The 21,985-nt window shown below is 37.5% G+C and overlaps 1 protein-coding gene across 1 annotated transcript in view; it reads right to left on the bottom strand.

The window, feature by feature from the left end:
• The window catches only part of LOC126353750 (alanine--glyoxylate aminotransferase-like), a 93,743-nt gene that overhangs the window by 7,125 nt on the left and 64,633 nt on the right, over window positions 1-21,985 (bottom strand). The window contains exons 4-6 of the mRNA XM_050002798.1: window positions 12,746-12,901; window positions 2,816-2,917; window positions 540-788 (exon numbers count right to left, since the gene is read on the bottom strand). Of these exons, the coding sequence (XP_049858755.1) occupies window positions 540-788; window positions 2,816-2,917; window positions 12,746-12,901 (507 nt within the window). The remainder of the gene's footprint in view (window positions 1-539; window positions 789-2,815; window positions 2,918-12,745; window positions 12,902-21,985) is intronic.

The raw sequence follows: 21,985 nt of genomic DNA, 5'->3' as shown, positions 1-21,985 counted from the left end.
TGCCACTTATTATTACTCTGAAATACGAGTAGAGTCTTCTGGCCATGTGAGCTATAGAAATGTGAACAATGGGCTGTTTGCTAATACATTCAGGGCATCAAGACAGAAATGAGAGAGATCATAAATTCCACTGATGTCAATTTCACATTTGACAATCCTTCATACAGATGTGTAATACAAAGCCGTTTCATTGTTCACATTTCAAATGAAATATCAAATGCTTCCTGCTAGTGAATCACTTAAAAAGTCTGAGGTAAGAGGGAAACCATCTTCCTTTGTTCGATATTCAGTAAAGCAAGTTTTCTTGTGAATAGGCCTAGTTCCTCAGGAAGTATGTATTATTTAAAGAAATTCCAGAGAAAATTATTAGCTATCATTATTATACTGGAATCCTATCATGAAGGGAAATTCCTATAAATGTAATCAAGTATGTGGCTACTGGAAAACATTTGAATATTTTACGTGCCACCTTCAATAGTAAAAATCACAATTACTTTTCACTTTTGACAATAATGCTGGAACTGAAAACGAATACTTACACATCCATTGCATAATGTCTTAGTTTCCTCCAATCAATTCCTGGCTTTGTACGGACTGTTGTCACACAGTTAAGAGGGGTTTCTCCCTCATGTGGAAACAATTCAAGACCAAGCTTACGAACACCTGCACGAACTCTCTCAGCAGTTTCATGATGCCTTTTCCATCGGTTTTCCAGGCCTTCTTCTACAATTTCAGCTAGAGCTTCACGCAGTGCAAAAAGAAGATTCATAGACAAAGTATAGTGATACCTGAAACAAAAACAAGAGTAAATATTTACCAAGTATGCACAGCAAAAGAGTGTACTAAATTACATTTCAGAAAGGAACATGCAAAGTATCAGGTTCCCAAGTACTCATCTGCCTGAGATCAAATGTCTTATTTCATATTATATGTACCTTTAAGTCACTCTCTTAACAGTCCCACATCATCAAAATATCTATCTCTCTTAAATCTTTAACTAAAAGCTGATCCAACCCCTGATAATCGTATATTCTGATACACATCAAATTATAAACATGCACGCAAAGAAAAACAGTTCTGATATTGCACTTGTTTATACTGTAATGTTAGAAGCAAATACTTAAAATACAATGTATATTCCCACAAAGTGTATTAATATTGTCATTATAAACTGACTTATATAAATCAAGAAAGACTTACAAAAACAACAACTCAGATGACTTCACTTTGTGTAGAATGTGATAAAAATTGGATAAAATATGGCAAAAATAAAACATGGTTTTGAAAAGAGACTTTATTTTAAAATGAAAAATTAATGTGTTAGTTTTAAATAGCTCAAGTAATGTGATTACTCTGTAGTGAGGTTTGCTGTTAATGATGATGACTATGGTCTCCATAAAGTGAATGCCCTTTTTCTAACTGACCTGTACTCATAACAGCAAGAGAGACTGACAGAGAACAGCCTCCTGAAAGTATCATAGAGTTGGTAGGCTGTGTTTCACCTCAGCAGAATGAGCAGGCTGCTTTGTGTCCTGAATTTTTTGCAGTTAAAGATGTTCACTGGTGAGAGAAGTACAATTTATTTATGTAGCTTTGCTTTATAAGATTCAGTCATCACTAATTACACTAGTGTAAGCATCTGTGCAGACATTAAGAATGTCACCTCTACAGATCTATGTAACATTCCCCTAGGAGAAGGCATAGTGATCTATGGCTGCACATCACACACAGATACATAGATATTTCTTTGAGTCTGTACTTCTTAATAAATCAATACATATCTGCTGTCACTTTGAAAGTTAAACTATAATGCCACCATTCATATTGAGCACAGTACACATTTTGTCTGTCACTGTAAATAGTCCCTCATATGTTGAGTAATTTGGGGTACACATGTGGCTGGTTATTTTATTTTTCACCACTTTTATGAAACTTTCTTTACCCTCGACTTGTTAATATCTCTATTCTTGTGGTTGCACAAAGGAAAGTAAGTGGGGGGAAAGGTGTATTTGTGCTCCTTTTATTGTAGTATCCTAGCCACATAATCACTTTAAAATTGCTGTGGTATTTTCCTCAACATAGTTACTGTTGTAAACTCTCAAATTTTGAATTATCAAGCAGAACTTACTGTGCAGGGTATGCTGTTCAGGAACAGAATTTTTGGCAGGCAGCAGCTCATTATTTAACTAGCAGGATTTTTTATATTTGATAGAAGGCTTTACATCTTTAAGGCCATGGACTAAAGCTATTATACGCAAAGTAACTTTCTCAATTTACAATGTATTATTAGAAACTGGAGAAAGTGCCCACAATTTAGATTTTAAGTAATTATTTTCATGTTGTGGAATAAGTCCTATAATCAGTTATTCTAATAGAAAGAGAGAGAGAGAGCAGGGGGAATTTGTCACTTGTGCTGAAAACTGCACATGGAAAATAAGGATTTCATCAACAGTTCTTATAGCCGGCCGCGGTGGTCTAGCGGTTCTAGGCGCTCAGTCCGGAGCCGCGCGACTGCTACGGTCGCAGGTTCGAATCCTGCCTCGGCCATGGATGTGTGTGATGTCCTTAGGCTAGTTAGGTTTAAGTAGTTCTAAGTTCTAGGGGACTGATGACCATAGATGTTAAGTCCCATAGTACTCAGAGCCATTTGAACCATTTGAACAGTTCTTATAGTTCTAACACTATTGTATTAAACTGTCATTCTGAAATAACTGTCAGCAGGGTGTTATGTATTTCATTATTCAAAACATTCATGACTGAAATCTTAATGAGTTGGAATAACATGGAACTAAATATTTTAAATTAAAGCACATACCCTCTGGGAACTTCAGGTCCCAAGCTCTTCCAGTTCTTAGCAAACTCCAAAGCATCCATATAGAAACTCTGGACTTTGGTCTTACGATTCATCATCTTCTTTCTGGAATAGAAAAAAATATATTCCTTTATGAGTACTCATATAGATCAACACAGTTAGGTTTGTTTGAGTTATTGTTACAGTACACATTTAAGCTATTAATGTTGTAGGAAAGCTCTGGTAGAATGTAAATATTCTTGGATTAAAGGAGACCATTCACGACAAGCAGAAATGTTGAGTCCATGGTGCTGGTTGGCCAAACAATTCCAGTGCTGTGTTTCAGCAGGTGGATTAAGTTGTGGTGGGTGTAGTGTCAGTTGGGCTTGGTAGAGGGAGAGAGAGGTGGGAGGCAGGTAGGGATTGGGTTTGGGTGGCTGATAGCTTGGAGGGAGGCAGCCAATTTGCTAGCTCTGAACCAGAGAGGGAGGGGTGGCAGGTACACAGGCATGTGATGCACAGTTCCCAGAGCTAGTGGGTAGTGCAACATGCTAAAGATGAAATAGAAGATATGTTTTGGGAGGGAGTGAGAGGTTGGAATAACTGGAAACCATTTGGTGGAGGGTGTGAGGACAGTGGTTTGATGGAAACTGAGGCCACGATGATTATGGGAGTGGAGGATGCATTATAAGAATAACTCTCATCTGGATAGTTTTTGTAAGTGGGTTGTGGAGAGAAGGGACTGTATGGCCCAGGTTGTGAAGCAGTCATTCAAATTGAACACGTTGTGCTCTTGTGATCAGCTGCATGTTGTGCCACTGGGTGGTCAACTTTGTTCTTGACAACAGTTTGGCTGTGGCCATTCATCCTGGTGGAAAGCTGGTTGCCAGTCATACTGACAAAAAGGCTGTGGAGTGTGTGCAGCAGAGCTGGTATTTGTCATGGCTGCTTTCACAGGAGGCCAGGTCTCTGATGGGGTAGGATAAGGCTGTGACAGGACTGGATCATGAGGTGTTGGCTAGGTAGATTGGGCAAGTCTTGCACCTTGGTCTACCACAGGGATGTGATCACTGTGGCAAGGATCCCCCTCATCACCCAGTACCAATCTGGACTGTAACAGCTGAACCGTATCCTTTGTTAGGGCATTGATTATCTCTCATTGTACCTTGAAATGAGGGAAATCCTATCTAAGATCCTTTCCACCGCCCCAAAGTGGTGTTCCATCATGTACCCAACCAACACAACACCCTTGCCCATTTCTGTGCCACTCCCCCTTGCCACAGGAATCATATCCCTGCAGTTCACCAAGGTGCAAGATCTGCCCAATCCTCCCACTTAGCTCCTCCTAGTCTTGTCCTGTCACAGGCTTATCATGCCCCATTAGAGGCCAGGTCATCTGTGAAAGCAGCCATACCATTAGAGACCAGATTATATGCATTTGCAGGTCGCATATGCATCAGCATATTTGGTTCCTTTTCAGTGTTATTGCATATTTTAACCAAAAACTAATAATGATGCATATTTTCTCTCTATGTTTACAATATTTTAAAAATCTAGCTCGATCTCATGTCTCACAGAGTGACTGCGACCTACAACTGCAAGCGATCGCCAACTGAGAGGCTACTGGCTAATGATCTCATTACTGAACAGGAATAGGCAGGCAGAGTCAATGCATCTGGTACCTGAACCTATGCGTCTGGTGCTTGTGCCTCCAGTTGATCCCCTCCCCTGTCATACTGCACACCTTGGCCACAATTAAAGTAAATTACACAAGTTGTTAGTCAAATGTACATTGCTTCAATTTAGTTTTCTTCTTATTTATATGAAGTTTAACATGTTTATGTGTAATGTGTAATGTGTTGTGCACCATCCTGCCTGAAAAAAGAAATGTCATTTTGTGGCTAGATGACCATCCTGGAACATTAACATATGACGAAAATTGATATTGTTGAGTAAGTGAGAAAAATGTTTTGCTTAAAAAAAGTTTCAAGTAGACCAGCTTGCCAAGACAAGTCTTCATGTCACAGGAATGCAGAAGAAAGGTCCATGACAACAACTTCTGACAGTAGCAAGTAGCAGTAGCAGGAATTTAACCTCCAAAGGTAACAAAAAAAATTGTTTAATGTGGATCTATGTGAAGCATTCATTGCAGGCAATATTTGTCTTCACAAATGTACAGACCATATCCTCAAAGGTTTCATGCATGAATATTGCTTAAATCAAAGCATACCAGATGAATCAACATTGCATAAAAATTACATACCAGCAATTTGACTACAGGTTCTGGAAGAAATATACAATGAACTCAAGGCAACCTTACTTGGATTTCAATTGACAAAACTACTGGCACTTGTGGCTGTTACATTGCAAATTTAATTGTTTGTGCATTAAAACAACAGCCTTCCTCCTGCTATTTAGTGGCCTCCAAAGAACTTGAAAAGACAAATCACTAGATTTGTGAATGTGGGCATTAGAAAAATATTTCCAGAATCTTCTCCAGATGAAAGGGTATTTGTGTTTCTCTCAGATGCTGTGCCCTATATAATCAAAGCAGGAAAAGCCCTCAAAGTATTTTATCCTAATTAGATTCATGTGATGTGTTTTGCCCATGCAGTAAATCACCTTCCTGAAGAAGCAGAATGCACATTTCAGAATGCAAAAAATCTGGTTTTATTCTAAGGCACCTTCTTGCATCAAGACCTAAAATGGAAAACCACCAAATGTGCCTTTTACCTCCTGAACCAGTGGTAACTCATTGGGATTCATGGGTTGAAGCTGAGATGTTTTCACAATGAACATTTCAGTGGTATCAAAGGAATAGTAAATGACATTGGTAGTGCAGAAGCTTTGGCAATATGCCAGTTTGAGGAAGCATTTAATGATTCCAATGTAAAAAAAAAACATAGCTGTGATTATCACTCATTTTTCCCAAATATATGTGAGCATTAAAAAGCTTGAAACTCAAGGTTTGGTGCTGAATGAATCTGTTCAGTTAATGAATAAAATACGTCTAGTGAACTCCTCACTGCCAGAGGTATTCCCAGGCAATTTTTTTAAAAAAAATAAAAAAAGACAGCATTTTGAACAACCCCAGCTTTGAGCTCTACTCCGAAATGAGATGTGTGAACTTCTGCCAGAAAAGTATGATCCTTTTCTGCTTGAAAAAATATTTTGAGTGATTGAAGACACAGTCTTACTACCGAACACTTAGAGCAGTAACTGACTGTTATTTTACAATAGTAGCAAAATGTAAAATAATTTGTAAATGATATTCAGTTGATAATATTCTTTAAACATTAACATTGTTCAAAAAATTCCTGATTGTATGTTGTTTTTGAAATAAAATATTATGGCGTTCTCATGCATGCCCCTCTGCGTGTGATATGTCTCAGAGCTGGACCTGTGTACCGGTATATTGATTGTTTCACAGCTACTGACTTGCATCACATTCACTTGTTACTGAAAACAATAGCAAAGAAAGTACAGTATTTGAAATGCATTGTGCATATTCTTTTTGCAATTTTAAAAAAACTAAACTCAAAAAGGACCGTGCCTAACCCCTATCACGAAGTATACAGGTATACAACTATATCTGAAACACAGTGTGCATCTTCTTTTTGCAATTTTTTAAAAACTATTCTCATAAAGGATCTTACCTAACCCCTGACACAAATTATACAGATAATATTGATCATGAGATCAGCATTCTAAATGTCCCATTTTTTTTGTTTGGCCACTGCTCTTCCACAAAATCGATATGCACAGGTCCAGCACTGAGATATATCACATGCAGTAACTACTGTTCTTTTTATTACTTTTTCCTGATTGTATTGACAGTTTTTATGGATATTTTAAGCATTTTCACACATATTTGCATGCATATTTTGAGCTTTTTGTCTTGCATATAATCTGGTCTGTACATAACATATACTAAATCCACTGTGGACATTGCACAGCCTTTTATGTTGGTATGACTACCAACTAGCTTCCCACCAGGATGAATGAACACCACCAAACTGTAACCATGAACAAAGTCGACCACTTGGTGGCACAGGATTCAGCTGAGCACAGCATATTCAGTTTCAAAGGCTGCTTCCCATTCCAAGCTATCTGGATCCTTCCCTTCATCACCAGCTTCTTTGAACTGTGCAGATGGGAGTTATCCTTATGATACAACTTCTCCTTCCATAGTCAACCTGGCCTCAATCTCCAGTAACTCACTGTCCCCACACCTTCTACATACCAGTTTTCCATTCCACCATCCTGTCACCCCCTCTTAATTCATGTACGCATGTCATCTTCAGTGCAGCCCGCTCCCACCACCTCTGACAACAATGCATCAAATGCCTAGTCCATATACCTGCAACCCTCCCTTCTTGCATTCCTAGCCAGCAAACTGGCTGCCTCCCTCCAAGCTGTTAGCTGCCCACCCCCAATCCCTCTCCCTGCCTCCCACCTTTCTCACCCTCTAACCACCCCACCCAACAGTACACTCACCACAACCCAATCTGCTTGCTGCATGCACTACTGGCACTAGATTAGTAAATGCAAGTCACCAGATAATGTGAAATATAGTAGTTATGCTGCCATCAGTGCTATGCATTCTCTGTAGAAGTAATTATCAATAAATTCTCAATGAGACTAACAAGTCACCACTATACAGATTACACATTAAATGGACCAACCTTTGTTTGAGTACACTACACAATGTAATTCTTGGGACTTTGCCACTTCTACACTCTTGATGACTGAAGCTCTTGAGAACTCTTTTGTGCTCGACATACCACATGTTGCCACAATCTAACACCTGCCTTCTTCATGCATTCATCCAAATTTTAGTGCGATTGATTCATACATTTTGTTCAGCAACCTTGTAATGAATGAAAATGCTCAGGCATATAGAACAAGCTGCTTTATGTATAACTGCAGACTTACAGCTAAGATGAATTTATCTCTTACACATTTTTTGATAAAGATACATTCAAGTTTATTTCTTCCTTCCATACTTTTTCTCTCTTTCCTTTCCTCCGTAAGGCATATCTCAGTGCTTTCAATTAACAATTAAGTTGTCGCTTCACAAAAATGGAGCTGTCTGTCTGCTCATGTGTGTAAGATTGTCACCATTTCTGATCAATTAAAACAACATTTTTTTTCTGGTGTATATGTCCCTTCATCACTTGATGCTCATCCATGAAAATAGTCGCAAACCATTATTTCCTGAATTACTTTATTAAATAATCTTCTCCTTTTTCCTGGCCTTATCCCATGTTTTCTCAGGGTCAGTCTGTTAATCTCACTTTGGCAATATTAATCTTAGAGGGTGGCCTGTCACCGCCTGTGAATCATGTAAATGAGGGCAGCTGTGGGTACCAGCCTGGTATTGATCTAGTTGGATCTGGGAAACTGACTAAAAACCACATATAGGCTGGCTGGCACACCAATCCTCACTATTAACTTGCCAGGCGGATTTGATGTGGGGCTAGTATGCTTCCTGGATTCAGGAAGCAGTGTGTTAATACCCACAACTATTCACGCTGATCTACTTAACTAAATAATAATAATAATAACAATAATCCCCATGGAGGCCCGGGAAAAGAATAGGCCTCCGGTATGTTCTGCCAGTCGTAAAAGGCGACGAAAAGAACGAACCATTAATAGGGCTAACCCCCTTTTAGTGTGATTAATTGGTTCAGGACACAACTAAAGAAGCCTCGGACAAGCACCGTCATGGTCGGGGACGACGCTTGAACCCTATGCCCGCCCACAATGGTAATGACACTGCTAACCAACTGGAAAATGATTTAAATCCAAATAGAGGTGTTTTGCAGGATATGCTTCCTGCAACCACCCTAGAAGGAAACACAGACAGAGGATGAGATGGTCAGATGAAGTTAATCAACACCTCATGTTCTGTTATTACCAAGCAACAAATCTAGGAACCAACACAACTGGATACAGATCACAAGTATACACAACATTTATTACCAGGTACCCAGAATTAAAATTTTTAACAGAACAAAGACTAGCTGATCAGATGTGTGTAATAATCAAAAATAACAGGATACCCCAGCCAGAATTAGAAAACATCAAACAACAAGTACAACAAATACTGGAACAAAATAATGTGCAATCAGAAGAAGAAAAAAATACAGTAATTGACTCACACATCCCAGAACAAACAAACAAAGAACAACACGCATCAATTAAACAATCAGAGGAAAACAAAATCTCAAGACTGCCACCAGAACAAGTACAAATAGAACACAAAGTGACACACATGTTAGATATAGAAGAAAAATTTCAGCTGACATATATAGAATACAAAGACACAAATACAGACATTAGACCATTCATGCATAGACCGCCAAATAACCCACAAGTCGAAACAACAATAAAAACTATCAACACAATCATACACAACAAAATAAATGAAAACACAACTATTGAAGAGTTACAACTACTGGTTTATATAGGAGCACTCACTACACTAATAATACACACTAGACAGAGATCAGAACCAACCAACACACAGAAGAAACCCACAAAACCAGCATGGCAACACAGGCTACAGATCAGAATAGAAAAACTGAGAAAAGACATTGGACAGCTAACACAATTTATAAGACATCAAATGTCAGAAAAAAAAAAAAAAAAAAAAACGAAAAAGGTTAGGTAAAATCTCACAACAAGAAGCGATAGAGCAATTAGATGAAAAGAAGCAGAAATTACAAGCATTGGCCAAATGACTTAGAAGATACAAAAAAAGTGAAAATAGAAGGAAACAAAACCAAACATTCAACACAAACCAAAAGTAATTTTACCAGACAATAGATAACACACACATTAAAATAGACAATCCACCAAACATAACAGACATGGAACACTTCTGGAGCAACATATGGTCAAACCCGGTACAACATAAGAGGCATGCACGGTGGATAGAAGCAGAAACAGATACGTACAAGATGATACCACAAATGCCTGAAGTGATAATTTTGCAACATGAAGTCGCCAAAGCAATTAATTCTACTCACAATTGGAAAGCCCCTGGAAAAGATAAAATAGCAAATTTCTGGCTAAAGAAGTTCACCTCAATACATTCACATCTAACTAAATTATTTAACAAACTTAATTGTTGGGTTCAAATTAATGATGATGTAAATAAAATAGAAAGAAACTTCCACATGGGAAAAATATATTAAAAACAAAGATTCCAAGACTTACCAAACGGGAAAGCACCGGTAAATAGGCACAATGAATAAAACACACACACAGAATTTCGAGCTTTCGCAACCGGCGACTGCTTCGTCAGGAAAGAGGGAAGGAAAAGGAAAGATGAAAGGATGTGGGTGATCATTTCTGTGATGCTCTAGTGCTTTCTAAGAAAACATATAGAGAAACGTAATACTCTTCATTGGATCATCTCTAATTTTTCTATTGATGTTACATGTTAAAATCTCAGACTAATGAACAGTACTCAAGGGTCAGTTGGATGAGGATTTTTCTAAGCTATCTCTTTTGTAGACATATTGTTTCCTTCTGATTCTTCCAGTGAATCTCAGTCTGAAGTCAGCTTTTCCTCCAACAACTTTTATGCAGTTGTTTCACTTTAAGCCACTCTGGGCTCATCCTACTACATATTTTACATTTGTTGCTATTTCGAATGGTTTGTTATCAATTATGTAGTGAAAAAATAAAGAGTTTGCCTGAGTATTTATGCAAAATGCATTACATTTACCTATCATGAGCTACAGTTACACAATCAGTTTCTGTATCAAGTGCCAGTCTTCTGCTGATCTTCCTATTTTGTTATAATTTTCTGGCATTTTGACTTTTCTATAAACAGCAGCAGCATCTGAAGCAGCTTCACAGATGTTATCCAGCAAATTATGTATATGTTTTATGAACAGTAATACTCTTTCCTTGAAGTACACCCAAAATTGTGTGCAATGATTTTGTTCACTTGGGACTGATATATTGAGTTCTATCTATATATTGAGTTCTATCTATCAGTATGTCTTGAATCCAGTCATGAAGTCGATATGATGTTCTGTAAGCTAGTAATTTGTTCACTAGGTGAAAGTGGATAATTTTCTAAAATGCCTTCTGAAAGCCAAGGAAAATTGAACAACCTGAGCACTGGTATCTATTGACTTCTGAATCTCATGGATGAACATAATTAGCTGAGTTTCATATTGCTGCTGTTTGAAGAACCCGTGTTTACTTCTACAGAAGATATTTTTGGTCTCCATAAAAATCATAATGTGGGAGCATAAAACTTCTTTCACAGTTCTAGAACTGATTGATTTCTTTGTTATTAACTTATTCTTGTACTTATATGTGCAATGTCTCTTCTTGAAAGCAGGAGTGTGCTGAGTCTTAGACCAATCACTTGGAGCAATTTTTTCTCCGGCAGTGTTTGAAAACTGCTGTAAGGAGTGGAGCATTTTTTTAATAATCTGCATAATATTCTATAGGTTTGCAACAGGTTCAGTGACCTTATTCTGCTGAGTGACTAGTTGATTTTCTATTTCATGATCACTTTTCAATATATATAATTTCAGCATTTGTGTGAGGATTGAAAGGAGGGATTGTATTATGATCTTCACAGTGAAATAACTGTGGAAGATTGTATTCATTAAACAGCCCACCTCTATTCCAACCTCCATTTTGGTGCATGACCACTGAGTAACTGTATAAATAACTTTGATCAATTTACTGAACTTATGGTAAGGTCAAAACTTTTTCAACTCCTCAGGCAGGTGACCTATAAAAGCATCAGACTACCATGTTTCAGCAAGCTTTGAGACTTACCTTAGCCTTGGTTGTTTCTCATTCAGTGCCTGCTGCAACTTCACTAGATATTATGACTTTCTTTATGGCAATAAGTGCACCAATGCCATTGGTATTAGCCTATCGCACCACTGATGTTTTGTGTTCCAATTGTAACTCCGAGATTTCACTATTGCCCATTTCTGGCTTCAACCAGCATTCTATTCCTGTGACTATGTGAGCATTAGAGTCAGTATTGAGAATATTTCTGGGACCCTACCATGGATTATCCCACAGTTAATTAACATTTCCTCTTTTGATTTCCTGTGAATAATGTTCTTCTCTGTGATTAATGTGCTTTCTGAATACTGTGCTTAATTCAACACTGAGCTCCTGTAATCACATGTTCATGCCACACATACTCTGCTAGCTGAGTAGCTCCTCTGACTAGTGCATGCTTGACCTATGGAAGATCAAGAAATCCAATCAAAGATAATTGCATACTCATCTGAGGATTTGGTTTCAGCTCTCAACGTTACAAACACAAGCACCACAGCTGATTCAGAGTATGAAGCTTCAAATTACAAGTTAGCTATCTTCATCAGTTCAGCCAGTTATGTACTGGAAATGAAGAAGGCTTTTGGACACAGGCAGCAGATGTTGTAATGCGTAGTGCACAATAGTCTCCCTTTTCAAACTGCCAGCTATTTCCCTCAGTGGCACCATCACTTGCTTAATGACCAACTTTCTGAGCTTTTCCAGACTTTGTGCGAAGGTGGTCGAAGGTACAGACAAATGAGGAATCCTTTCCTGGCTCAGCTGTGCTTTCAACAATGGACAGAACTTTGTATCTATTGGTGAGGTGTAAGGTGACAGGTGTGGAGCCAATACTTATTTTCATCTTTTGCTCAGAGATTCATAGCTGCCACTCAGTGTCTGCCAGTGTCCCAGTGTCCACCAGTTAGGCTTGGGTGAAGACAAAATGTCCAAATCATGCTTATCAAAACACACAGTAGTATGAGAGATCAGAGGCAAAGCCAGATGCACCAAAACTGTCACATTCGTAACCAGCTCCCATTGGTGCTACAGTTAATACTACAAAGTTGTTTCCTGCACTCACTATACATGCTTATTTGAAATATACAGGAAAATGAAAACAAAGAAAATTTGGTTTCTACTTACACTGCACGAGGACCAAAAGTAATTGGTGCAAGACCAGTTGGTCCTCCAAGTGCCTTCTGTGAGCCAGCAAAAGCAACATCGATGTCCCATTTGTCAACAAATATTGGAACTCCACCTACTCCAACTACTGTATCCACAATCAAAAGACAATTGTATCTGCAAAATACATCAATATGGAATTTGAGAAATGAGATTACAAAAACATATGGACTAGTTTGTATTAGTTGTACAAGTAAGTTCCAGAAACCTACTATTTATAGCAAATGGCTACACGAAATGTCAATTGAAATTCAAGACATTACACAAAAGAACCTAGAAAGTGAATGAACCAAAAACTCTGACTTCCTTGGTGAGAAAAGAAACAGTGATACTTCACAGTGTTACTAGCATGGAAAAACAATATAATGACATTAAAAAGGGTGTAGTACAGGCAGCAGAAAAACACTACGACTGAAAAAGGCAACCATAGATAACAGGTGATATACTGGAATTCATAAAAAACAACAAAAATATTGAAAGTGTACATCAAAAATGTAGCTTTCTCAGACATGAAGTTAGCCAGAAACATAGAATAGGTAAGGAAGAATTGACACAAAATCGAAACATGGTAATATAAATTGTGCACATACACTAATAAAAATCACATTTGGGAGTAAGAACAAGGGGAATGGTGAAGAGATGAGAAAGGTGACTGGGTAATGGAAGAAGAAATTTGGTAAGTAGACGGAAATGAAACTTGGAGGAGCTTTATAGAAATTGAGCCAATTGAAAATGAGGATGAGGAACTCTTATAGGCATCAGACCAAAGAAATGAGTAAGAGAAACTAGGGGAGTAGTATGAGATTATGAAAATAATTTAATTTTTATACTTTCTATGCAAGCAAGAATTGGTACATATGAAAGTTTCTGCACAATTGGCCTACAAAGGTCTCAAGAAATATGGAAGTTAATTATTGAAGAATGGAGAGCAAAATTGAAAGTACATTGGGAGAGAATCAGTTCAGTTTTAGCAAAGGTAGGGGCACTGAACGAGCAAATTTAGCATTGTGGCTATTATTATTATTATTATTATTTTTAAAAAAAGGAAGATTTAGAAGAAACATGGGAATATACAGTACTTTCACAGATTTTGTGAAGATTTTCATTAATCTGGATGGAATTTATTTCATTCACATTAACAAAAGCCTTCTAAAAACATTTTGCATTTTTAGGAAGTGGGTGATCAACTACAAGGGTAAGTCAGTTATTATCTGCAATTTAGTTATATTTTTGTTTATTTTGGTAGTACTTTCATTTTCCATTGATGACACATGCTTTGTTTATTTGTTGTTAATCTTTGCAATTTTCAAGCTGCTAGGTTAGTTTCATTATTGCTGCTGTGCTGTTAATCATGGCTGCTCCACTGTCTATTTGCACCAAAGAAGAGCAATGTTCAGTGATCCATTTTTTGTGGCCAGAAGGCATATCAGGGGCCGAAATTCAGTGAAGGCTTTCAGTACAGCATGGGAACAGTGTTTTGCCACAACGGACTGTCTATGAATGGACTGAAAAATTCCAAAATGGTCGCACAAGTGTTACACATGATGGAGCCGGACGACCGTTTACCACCACAAATGAAGAAACCATTGAGTGTTCACGTGAAATGATTCTCTTAGACAGACGATTAACTATTGACGAAGTGGCACATCATCTGCAAATTAGTCATGGTTCTGCCTATGAAATCATCCACAACAGACTTGAGTTTCATAAAGTTTGTGCAAGATGGGTTCCAAAACAACTCACACAGTTGCATAAACAAATGCACTTGGACATCTGCAAAAAACATTTGGATCGCTATGGTAATGAAGGGGACAACTTCTTAGACAGGATCATTCCTGGTGACAAAATATGGCTCCATGATTACAAGCTGGAGAGTAAATGGCAGAATATGGAATGGGAACATCCAAATTTGCTGAGCAAGAAAAAGTTCAAGACCCAACCGTCCACAGGAAAACTGATGCTTATGGTTTTTTGGGACACACAAGGTCCAGTACTGGAACATTATGGGGAAAGGGACACAACAGTAAACAGTGTATGTTACAGTGAGATGCTTACTGCCAGGTTAAAGCTTGCAATTTGAAGCAAATGCCAAGGGTTGCTGTCAAAAGGTGTTGTGTTGTTGCACGACAATGCCTGTCTGCATACTGCTGGCCACGCTGCTGAAACACTCCAGAAACTCAAATTGGAAGTATTGGATCATCCTCCATATGGTCTCAATCTTTCCCCTTCTGACTATCACTTGTTTGGTCCACTCAGACAGGCATTAAGGGGCCATCGATTTGCCTTGGATGAAGCAGTGAAAGAAGCTGTGCATTCCTGGCTTGCAGCTCAACCGAGAATGTTCTTTTATGAGGGAATCAGGAAACTTGTACAATGATGGACCAAGTGTGTTAAAATGCAAGGAGACTATGTTGAAAAATGATGTTAATTTTCTATTTGATTACAATAAAATTTTATAACTACTTTGCAGATAATAATTGACTTACCCTTGTACAAGGATAGAATAGTGATACATTTTCTTTCTGCATAGCAGACTGGAGTAGTCTGCACAGGTGGAATGATGCATGGTGGCAAAACAAGCGAAGATGAAGGGTATGGTTTCTCAGTGTCCCTATTGGTATTTGATTTGCATATTGAAGAGTCAGTGAGGGAAGTAAAGGGTTATCTCGATGTAGGTGTTCTTTGTCACAGACAGGAATTTACTATGACACAGTCTGCTGGTAGTATGGTAGGAGTTTCTGAAAATTGACAGGAATTGAGTGGAGAGCTTTATGAAATGGAACATGTGCCACATTATGGGTATAATATGATAATATGTGAAAATTAAACTAAGGTAACAGTGTCTGCTGCAGATGGATTTGTTGGATGGCTGATGGTTGAAGTTGGGGAAAGAGACCCTAAAAGAGATTTTTGAATGAAGCCATTACCACCACCTGACTAAATATTTATTATTAATTTATTTTCCTACCATGATTTTTTAACTGTTAAGCCATTTTCAAGTGCAAACATGAAAAAGCCAATAAATATGACATATCATTCAGACATGTCCTAAATCAAGGAAAAAACATTAACATAAAAGATGTGTTTCAGTACTGCTATCTTGAAAGTTGAATGGACAGAGAAAGAAGATGCAATTAAAAATGTAGTAGCATGCAGTGCTTAAGGCAAAAAGACTTTATGTAAAATGAAACAGCACTTATCACCAAAATTATAAACCCTGAGATCAGAAAAAGATTAATGAAAACTATAAATTGCATATTGTACAATGAATACATTATAGGAGGTATCAGATTGTGTGCAGTGATTAATAGGGGGATTCACTCATTGTGTTTGTGTAAAATAAATATGACTGATCACTCATATTGTTGTGGCCAGGCGCAATGTGATCCACAAGTAACTTCTCTCTCAAAATTTTTAAATGGTCAAAATGAATCCATTGAAGATTGCTTAAAACAGGATTTACAGACACACAAAAATATTCCTCCACATTGAAAAAGTTATAAGTACTTGAAAAAAGAATAAATTCAAAAGAAAGTATTATTTGTAATCGTTTCCCTGATCCTAAAGAAAAGATCCATTCAAAACCTGTGTTAACATTATTCTCAGCAAATACTAACAACAAGTGCAGCAATCTGTTATCATATAGGCCTACTGAACAATTAAATGTTGTGAATGTGAGGTTTAAGTCTGCCATTGATGAAAAAATCAACCTCAAATATGTGAGCTTAACAAGTAGCCTACAGTGAAGAATTTTAATGTCAATTCAGTGCCAGATAAAAGTGAAATATGTATATTAGGAGATAGGCATGCCAAAGGAGTAGCCAGTACAATGATAGCTATGCACTCTCGCTACAAAATTACAAGTGTTGGAAATCAGGTTACAGTTACATTCTCAGCAAGTACACCAAGTCCTTTCATCCTTACATGTATTTTTTCATAATTAAAAACTTTACGACAGGAGCTGGTATACAATGTAAAAGGCATGTTACTATATACATAACATGGTCTCGATTGGGTCTTAACATCTATTCCACAATGCCAGGTCTTGTAAGCGATGACATCTCGGTCAGCGAATGATTCCAATCTAGGTAGAGAGGCATTCTCACATCGGATGATAGCAAGAGTAAACCAACCACTTCCAGTACTCCCTGTGGCACTGTCGAGACTGAAATTAACGCGACATCTGTGGAAAAAAATTGGACCCTTCAATATGACACTTTGTGCAGTTCCATTTGTGCCAAGTTTATTCTCCAGGCTTATAATGTGTTTGTAGACAGGCATGCCTGTGGCAAAATTGAGACTGAAATTAAGTCAACATCCGCAGAAAAGAATTGGACCATTCAATATGACACTTGGTGCAGTTCCATTTGTGCCATGTTTATTCTCCAGGCTTATAATGTGTTTGTAGACAGGCATGCAATGGTGACATTGATGATACACATGTCGATGAGGCATAGTGCTTCAATGCTGTTGCAGATATAGCTCACAGTGGAATGATTCCGCTGGTTTGCATTGGCCACTTTTTTACTGAGCTGCGAGGGCCGGCGCGGGAGCGTTATCCCGTATGCGTGCTCTAGTCGTACTAGGAGCACGCGTACCTGTGGGTGAGCCAGCCCAGCAGATTGCATCATGCAGCCTCACAGGTACTCAGCGACTAACGTGGAACTATGTTTTCAATTTTTTTTCCAATTGTTGCATCCTTGAGCCCCCGTTCACCAGATGTATGTCTAGTGATTGGCGGGTGACACTACAGATCAGACTTTATTAATAATTATAATACAGGGCTACATCTCCAGTTACAGTTACATTATCAGCAAGTACACCAAGTCCTTTCATCCATAGATATATTTGTAAAGTTAGTAATGATGAAAAAATACATGTATGGAGGAAAGGACTTGGTGTACTTGCTGAGAATGTAACTGTAACTGGTGATGTAACCGTATACTATAATTATTAATAAAGTGAGATCTGTAGTGTCAGCCGCCAATTGCTAGATGTACATCTGGTGAATGGGGGCTCAAGGATGCTGCAATTGGAAAAAAATCAAAAACATAGTGCCGCGTTGGCCACTGAGTGCCTGCGAGGCTGCATGATGCAATCCACTGGGCCGTATCGCCCGTGGGTACGCGTGCTCCTAGTACGGCCCTCGCAGTGGCTAAGTCCATTATCAGCACTCTTATGTAATCAAGGCCATGCACTCAGTATAAAAGCGGCCAACATAGACCAGTGGAATCATTCCGCTATGAGCTACATCTGCAACAGCATTGAAGCACTGTGCCTCGTCAACGTGTGTATCATCAACATCGCCATCACGTGCCTGTCTACAAACATATTATAAGCCTGGAGAATAAACTTGGCACAAATGGAACTGCACAAAGTGTCATTTAGAATGGTCCGATTTTTTTCCGCAGATGTCGAGTTAATTTCAGTCTCAACATTGCCACAGGGCATAGTACTGGAAGTGGTTGGTTTACTCTCGCTATCGTCCGATGTGTGAATGCCTCTCTACCTAGATTGGAATCATTCGCTGACCGAGCTGTCATCACTTACAAGACCCTGTACTATAATTGTTAATAAAGTCTGATCCATAGCATCAGCTGCCAATCACTAGACGTACGTCTGGTGAACGGGGTTTCAAGGATGCAACAATTTAAAAAAAATTGAAAACGTAGTGCCACTTTGGCCGCTGAGCGCCTGCGAGGCTGCATGATGCAACTTCACTGTCACCTCGATCTGAAATGGCATATCAGCTCCTCACTCTACATGACTTCAGGCCTCTCAAGAAAACAGTCCCATCCTGGAAGACAATGAGACTTATGAACAAAGAGTCCCTCAAAATTTTTAACTATAAGCTGTAGCATGAAGACTGGAATTCAGTTCATAGAATAGATTATGTTGATACAAAGTTCAACATATTTATAAATGAATTCATATCCTGCTTTGAAGAAGCTTTTCCTAAAAAGTTTGTTAGGAACAAGATTTCCTCATCCTTAAAGAAGTCATGGATCACAAACGGTATTAGAATGTCATGTAAATGTAAGAAGGAACTTTATATTGCAACCAGAGGGTCCAGGGTCAGAGAATTAATCAGCCATTATAAAATGTATTGTAAATCCTAAAAAAAGTTATTCAGACATCAAAAGCACTGTATTATCTAAAAGAACTTGATAACTCCAATAATAAAATGAAGACATCGGGCAAATAGTTAGCAAGGAGCAGGGAACAATAAAAAAAGAGCCGTAGAAAACTTCAAAATCAAACGTGAAGTGAATCTTCTGCAAAATCCTGAGATCATAGCTGAAATCTATTAAAACACTTCCTGCTTCCTGCCAATGTCTGAGCAAATAGGCTGTAAGGGAGAATGATGCCTTGACCTTTTTGCAAACTGCTGTCCCTAACAACTTCATTCAAATGCATATTAGGCCTGTGACAGTATTAGAAAGTGGAAGAACAATTGCCTCCATCAAACCAAGAACTCCGGTGGAGTAGACAATATTTCTAGTAAATTGTTAAAACAGTATTGTACGCCTGTAAGCAGTATACTGTGTCATATTTTCAATGCCTCTTTGCAACAAGGAATTGTTCCTGATAGACTAAAGTATGCTATCATGAAGCCTCTCTTTAAGAAAGGGTAGAAAACTGATGTTACAAATTTCAAACCAATATCTCTCCTGACTATGTTTTCAAAGGTACTACAAAAACATATGTATTCTACACTTTTAGAACACGTACATATATTCAATATTCTTAGCAAACATCAGTTTGGTTTCCAGAAAGGTCAGTCAACTGAACAAGCCATATATGCCTTTATTGATAAGGTTTTGGAATCTCTAAATGAGAAAATGGTGAACCACCAAATACTGTTACTAAAGACAGACCATCTAGGAATAAGTGGTGTAACAAACAACTGGTGTCAGTCATACTAGACAGATAGGAAACTGAAAGTAGTCTTAGGTAAGTCAGACAATTTGTGTGGGGGAATGATTTCATCAGAATGGAGTGCCACAGGCCTCTATTCTTGGTCCTTTACTGTTCCTGTTATTTATAAATGATTTACCTTATTACCATGATACAGTGTATTTTTATCATCTTTGCAGATGACACAAACATAATGGTTAATGATCATAAATGGGAAATGTTGAAGAGTCTGTTAATATTATTGTTATAGATTTAATGAAATGGTTTACTGCAAATGGTATTTCACTAAACCTTAGTAAGACAAATTATATTCAGTCCATCCCAACTGCCAAAACCGAGAAAGAAATAACTGTTAAATATGCCACACAGGTCATAGAAAGAGTGGAAATCATGAAGTTTCTAGGCATGAAGATTGACTGTAGAGTAAATTGGTCCCATCACATTTTAGGTTTTTACAAGAGACTCAGCTCTTCAATTTTTGCAATGCGAATCATCTCTGACAGTGCAAACTTAATCATTAAAAAAGCAGCATACTATGGTTACTTCCATGCTTTGACGGCATATTGAATTGTTTATTAGGGAAATCAACCTCTTGCAAAGAAAATATTCATTGCTGAGAAGTGTGTTGTAAGAGTGATGTGTGGTGTAGACCCTAGATGTAGTTGCAGAAGTATATTCTGGAATCTGGAAATTCTTACAACTGCTTCTCAATACATTCACTTATGTGTTTCATAAGTAAAAACACCGATATATACAAATGTGACCATGAATACCATCACTACAACACAAGGAGGAAACATGACTTCCACACTGAAGGTAAAAATTGGAAGGTTGTGCAGAAGGGTGTACAGTGCTCTGGTATACAGATATTTAATGCTCTTTCTCCAGAAATCTAATGTGAAATAGCCCACAAATCTACATTTAAAGAGCTTCTGATGCAATTTCTTTTAGCCACATCATTTTACAGTTTGGAAGAGTTTATGAAACGCTGTGAGAAACTGCCTTAAAATAAAATAAGATGTATTATCATATAAATTGAACATTAAGCTGTACAATCTTGTCACATATGTAACTCATTTAGTATTAACTGCTTATATTTAACTCTCTGGGTTATATGGCCTTTTCATACTTAATTTACTATGTTTTATACTTTGCAATCTGTAGGTCTAAGCTTTTTCATTTCATCATATTGTGTTATGGATTGTTGTAGTAGTTATGTAACTTTCTAATCTTTACTTGTAAACATAGTGTATAAGTACTTGTCATGGACAATGTAAAAATTTACACACACTACATCCCTTTGAATTTCTCACAGTTGGATCCATGGTGTAAGAAATAAGTAAAACAAAATAAGCATAGCTTTGTAAGGGTGCATAAAGAAGATAAGTGGGAAGACAGGCATGACACAACTAATAGTCTTCGGAATGTGATTTATGAGAGAGTATTGATGACCAGGCAGACAAACTGAGTAAGGAATGAATATATTCTGTAATGAGTCAGTGATAAATTGTCCCTAACAAATAACATGATATATCAAAGGGAGTGAATGATTGGGCCACATTACAGCATGAATAGTTATTGAAAAATGTACTTATAGGGATTGTGGAAGTTAGAATTACTGTGGCAGAAATAGTTGTAAGTGTCTAAAACATATATCTTCTAATGTATGATGCAGAAGTTATGTTAAAATGAAGAGGAACATGAATGGAAAACTGCGCTAAACCTACTGTGAGACATAACTGAAACAACAACAACAAAAATGTCAAGTGAAAGTGTATATTGTGCAGTGTATTATGAAAATATTTGCTAAATAGGAACTGAGTAAGAAAAGATTCAAGAAATAAATAAATGGCACAATGTTTTGCTTTATTCATGGTTCAGAAAATTTTAATGAACATCAACAAAATTACAAAAAGGGGCTTAACAGTCATGTTTATATGCTGAAGTTAGTAGAGGAATGAATTACAGACTTGTGCAAAAATAAACCAGTTTTATTCATACTCTACTGACAACTAAGAAACTGCTTTCCATTGAGAAGTAAGTACATTATGAAGCTATAAGCACACATCTGCTAATAAATCTACAAAATATATAACTATAAGACAAAAAAATTTTGTGCATCTGTCTAAGACTTTCACAATCAATGGACATAAAATTACACATATTCTACAAGTTATGCTTTCAGTAAGATTCTAATATAGAACTGAAAAATTTAAATAGTATACCACATTTAGATTAAAGTAGAAAACCTTGCTTGTGGGATGATGAATGTGAGTTCTTCAC

The sequence above is a fragment of the Schistocerca gregaria genome, chromosome 3 (assembly GCF_023897955.1).
Source record: "Schistocerca gregaria isolate iqSchGreg1 chromosome 3, iqSchGreg1.2, whole genome shotgun sequence".
Taxonomy (NCBI): domain Eukaryota; kingdom Metazoa; phylum Arthropoda; class Insecta; order Orthoptera; family Acrididae; genus Schistocerca; species Schistocerca gregaria.
Note: the sequence above shows the minus strand (reverse complement) of the source record. Positions and strands in the feature narration are given on the sequence as shown.